Source organism: Aptenodytes forsteri, unplaced genomic scaffold (genome assembly GCF_000699145.1).
Source record: "Aptenodytes forsteri isolate BGI_AS27 unplaced genomic scaffold, ASM69914v1 Scaffold234, whole genome shotgun sequence".
NCBI classification, from domain to species: Eukaryota; Metazoa; Chordata; class Aves; order Sphenisciformes; family Spheniscidae; genus Aptenodytes; species Aptenodytes forsteri.
In genome coordinates, this window is record NW_008794006.1 from 439,359 (window position 1) to 444,491 (window position 5,133).

The 5,133-nt window shown below is 35.5% G+C and overlaps 1 protein-coding gene across 1 annotated transcript in view; it reads left to right on the top strand.

Annotated features, from left to right (window-relative positions):
* The window catches only part of ICE1 (interactor of little elongation complex ELL subunit 1), a 38,435-nt gene extending 33,679 nt beyond the window's left edge, over positions 1-4,756 (top strand). The window contains exons 16-19 of the mRNA XM_009289795.2: positions 385-575; positions 2,036-2,142; positions 2,895-2,993; positions 3,856-4,756. Of these exons, the coding sequence (XP_009288070.1) occupies positions 385-575; positions 2,036-2,142; positions 2,895-2,993; positions 3,856-4,037 (579 nt within the window). The 3' untranslated portion in view covers positions 4,038-4,756. The remainder of the gene's footprint in view (positions 1-384; positions 576-2,035; positions 2,143-2,894; positions 2,994-3,855) is intronic.
* Positions 4,757-5,133: the final 377 nt, after the last annotated feature.

Genomic DNA, 5,133 nt, shown 5'->3' on the forward strand with positions numbered 1-5,133 from the left:
TAAAAAAAAAAACAAACCAAACTTCGAAAGCAAGCAGGATTAGTCTAATCTTCTTGCATTGGAAATACTCTTCTGACCTTAAAGCTTCATTGGGAGAAACAAAAATCCCCAAATTGTAGGAGGAGAAAAGAGAGTGGGTGTAGGGTTTGTGGTTTTTGTTGGGGATTTTTTTTCCAAACTCTCCTTTTAGTAAAAGCATCAAGAAAAATGCTGAGTACTTGAAGATTTTAGTTTATGTACTCTTTTTGTTTGTGTTAAGTCAAACCCAAAGTTGAATTTATGGTGTAAGATGCTGTGGACAGTCAGAATCAAATATACGTAAAGAGTTTGGTTCTGGGTTGGTAACTTTTCATGCATTAAGATAATCACCTTCTAAAATTCCAGAGTTCCTCTTTAGATGCTGGTATTATGGTCTCAAACCTGCTTTTAGAAATGCAGTCATGTCCAAAAGTAGAATTTCAACTGAGTGAGCAATACGGAGAAGATCTGAGTGAAGATGCTTGGCAGTACATATTTGCTGTTGATCTACTCTGCTCTCACCTGAAGTGGGATTGGACACATGACAATGTTATAAGGTATTGTGGCAAGCAGTTCTTTCAAATGTTTTCCTGTGTGTTTTTTTTGTGGTTTGTTTTGGTGTTGGGTTTTTTTTCCAAATTTGAGACATTATGACTTAGCTTTTAACGTAATAAAACATTGCATAGATACTTAGAAATGAGGGCGTTTTAACTTGATGAGACCTAGACTACTGTGTTTCTGTGCCTTATTTTAAGATAGAATGAGTGATCAATGAGGAAATGTAGGATTTTATGGTACTGGTCCAAGAAATTAACCCTGTTTGAACCGTTCTAATAAAGAATTGCTTTTAAAATAGCTATATGTGGACAAGCGTGAAAGATTTTGAGATGGATTGTTTGTCAATGAAGCAAAATGAATGATTGTCTTCCTCTGAACTTAATTGTTGAATTCCCCTCCTCCCCAACACTAGAAAATGAGGGTGGAACTTTTGATGTGTAAATAGCACTCCTTCAGTGCTGAAAGTGAAATGTAACCGTATTCATTAGTGTACTATCCTGATTTCAGTCTGATTTTAATTCTAAAATCATTATAATACTTAGATTCAATGTCTTAAATTTTCTTTGAACCCTATAATCCAGTGCATGGACTGCTACCATACTTAACTTGGTTTGAAAGACTTCATTTTGATATCTGCACTGATCTTTGATACCTACACTGATCTGACAGCCCCTATTTTCTATGTAGAGGTTACATAACCTAGTAGAATCTCCAAAAATACGGCATTTGTTTAACTATGACATAACGTAATCATTGAGTATAAAGTAAATGCAAATAACTGACAATAATCATCAAGTCTTTTATACAAGTTCCATGCTTTCAAATAGTAAAGAAGTTATTTTTAGTGAAATACTTTTAAAATGAATACAAATTAGCTTCAGTGAAAGGTATGTCATTTTAACTAAAGCCATACAGAGTTGATTGTCTGTGTGGAGTTGTGCTGATAACAGGTAACTAGGTCTATTAGCATAATTTTAGGGATGAAAAAGGTCTTACCTCAGGTCCTTTCAGGTTTAAAAACAAGCATCAGATCCTACTTGTAACATGCAAACTGTGAATTTTCAGTCATATAAGAAGCTTGCATAACATCTCAGCATGACATTTGAAAGTAATGTGATTTCGTATACATCTATGAAGTCAGTGGAGTAAGTTCTTGACTTCAGGTAGAGATGCAGAATGTTGCAGGAAAATGAATGAAAGATGAACAGGAATACTATTCTGAACAGGAATCATTCCTCCAGAAAGTTGGCTTTGATTGTTTGGGTTTAAAACCTTTACATTGCTCAGATTTGTGGATGCATGGCATATTGTGAGTTTCCCTAGAAGGTGGATTAAAGATGCAAGTGGAGTTATGGAAATACATGGTAAACAGAAGTACCATTCGCATTCATTATTGTATAAATATTGTACCACCCCTTCATGCAGTATCAGATTTTCAAATTCATTTTGTCTTTCACAGCAAAGTGCTTTGGCCTTCTATGGATAAATGGGTGAAGAAGAGAAAGGGGCATGAAACTGCTCAATCCATTCCTGATAGCGTTATAGCATTGACACTCAGGCTAATTGGTAAGTAATCTAATTTCTTTTTTGAACTTCTTTGTGTAAGTACGTCCTTTGAAAGGTCTTTAATTTACTTTCCAGGTCAGCCTGCCTGGAAAGTAAATTAAAGTATCTTTGCATTTTTTTTTTTTTTTTTTACTTTCTTCAAAAATTTTCAGCTTAAAAGCCAAACTTTTACAATCCTATGCAGATATTTTCTGTTTGTCAGCCTGTGGAAAGCATGTACTTAAGTTTTGAGAGATGTTACTCTGATTTCATGATAACAAATACCAACAGGTTTTATGTATTTAAAATGAAATCATCTGTAGCTACATATGGTTTATAGCAAAGTGTATAAAATAAGGTTTTATATGCAACATAATACCTCTTCCTGCAATTTTAAGTTAGATTAATTTATTTGGGATCTAGATGGCATTCAAGGTAAATAGATAAACTTTGGGTTTCAATAGATATTTTCAGTATGTAGGCTATATAATATTGTTTGTTAAACAGAAATAGCATTCTTTGAGAGTTTTACACTTACAAATTGTAAACCTGCGGGAGGTTGGATCAATCTGATGAAAAATGCCTTGGGGTCTTTAGTCACAAAAGGAATAGGACAACTGTTGTTCCCAAGACAACATGGTAACAGGAGTGACTGATTTTTGTAATTGAAATTTCCATTTTCTGTTGATACTTCAACAGACAATCGGTAAGTCTAAAAATTAGGAAGTTGACTGTCTAAATGTCAGATACATAGTAACCTTTTTTTCTTTCAGGTCGATTGGGCCAAATAGGTTTGAAGGAAGGATATCTTGCTGCAGTGAAGAATATTAGTTCTGTAATTGGGCTGTTTGTACAGCATGCAAAAGAGGAAGGTAAGGTTTATTTAGAGGAACTTTAGTGTAACATCTGCAATGTGAAGTTTTGCCAATGTAAACAGAACACACACAAATTGAGACACACATGCCAAAACAGCCTGCTTGTGCAGTTTTATGTTAGTGCATAACAGTACAAACAGTTTTCAGTTTGAGTCCCTTTCTCTTCCGAAGTTAATGAAGCATGTGTATTACCCTCTGTTTGAGACAGAGAACAACTCTGAGATAGTTTCAGCCACCTTGGAATTACACTGCTTCATGTAACAGCATATCAGCTGCCTCAGAGAACTTAAAGGGTGATCTTAACTTGAGCAGTAATAGCTAATTTGTCACCTGAGCAGCTCATGCTGAAGCTTGCTACTAGCAAGATTGTTGTATTGGGAGAGGGTTGCAAGACAGTCCAAATTCCCGACTGAGACAAAGCAAGGCAATTAGGGCAGCAGAGACCTATATTGCTAAGTTATTCTGGATGTTAAGTAAATTTTGCAGTGAAGCATTGGTTGATGTTAGAGAGCTGTTTTGAACCACTTGTATAGCTTCTTTTCCTTGCAATTTCAAGTTCTTCCAAGTAAGTCTGATCACCCTTAACTAGAGTAAAATCACTAGATGCTCAAATCTTCTGTGCCCTTTGAATACTGAAAACCTGCTGAATTCAGAAAACTGGAAAGTGCTAGTATAAAACGAGATGTTATGGAATTTGTGTGCAGGTTGTCGTCTTGCTACTTTCTGGTTTTAGGCGTTCCAGTTGTTGATGTGTTTTAATTCCAATTCTTGAACTAATAGTTTCTTTAGATTCAGGTTTCCCAAAAACATTATTGCATATCAAAGTTTCTGTAAGCTGATTTGTGTTAACTTTTTGCAGGTGTTCCCTGGGGTGTGCAGCTGGCAGCCATATATTCACTGTGTGACTTGGGTTCAAGCAATCCAGAAGGTATTGTTGAGGCCATCCATGCTTGGAGAGCAACAGTTCTTAACAACATCCCTTCTGCTGTCACAAGTGGCATAGCTGAAATCACTTCTTTGTGTAAAATGGAGCTAAACTAAAATCTAGGGAAGTGGACTGATCTAAAGGAAGAAGTGCCTTATTTTACTAAGCAGTAGTTGGTTCCAGTTAAAAACAATACAAAGTGGTGTGTCCTTTTTTTTAACAGAATGTCAGATCACACAAAGCAAGCTCAAGTATTTTATTTGGCTTTTCTGTTTGAGGGAAGAGTTTTAAGGAAATAAATAAATAGACTTGCTTTTCCTAATAACTGATCAGTGATTTGACAACCAGTGCATCTTTGACTCCTGAGATACTTCTGGTTTGATGTCAATAAAAATCAGTAATAGTTTCCATAATTTTACTTCGCTCAATTTGGAGCATGGGCTATTTGACACAACAGAAGATTGAGCCTGGCTGAAAACCTGGCTCTATTATTTTGTACTATATTTATAAAGTAACTGTTCAGATAGCAGAACTTTGCCCAGATTCCGATTTATTTTGCTTGAGTAGTCTCATAAGCTTAATTTAAAATACTTGTGTAAGACAGGTAGGAATTGACTTTTTGTGTAACAATCATGTATAGAGTAACAGAGATACTAAATCTCTGAACTTGTATATATGGTATATTCTGATAATGTGTCTCACATTTGATACTGTTCCAATTGGGGAATTTTGTGTATGTAAATAGAAAGTTGGTTCAAGAAAAGTTCACGTTTCTAATGATAACTTCACTACACTCTCTGGTTTTGTATCTTTCATAATAAAAGAAGCAAACACCATTGTGTTCTTGTTGGTCTTTTTAAATAACACAGAATGAACTGTTGTTTCTAGCTTATATAAATACTACTTTGGGGGGCAGGAGGAAATTACCTATGAGGTCATTTCACTGAATGAACTGCCCATAATGCTGCAGTTCTGGCCACTGGAAAGACGGTATATTGCATCTCTCCAGAATTTTCTGGTATGCCTTGGAGGCTGGGGAGGTAGTTTTAAAAATCCATTGAAAACTTCTGTTTTCACCCCCTGATTATAACCATATGAAGGGGTGAGCTTTGCTAATGCAGATTCTTATTGTAGTGGGACCTAGACTCTGCCAGAGCTTTGATGTGGTGTCAGTCTTTTTTCCTTTCTCTTTTGATCATAAAAAGGTCAAAA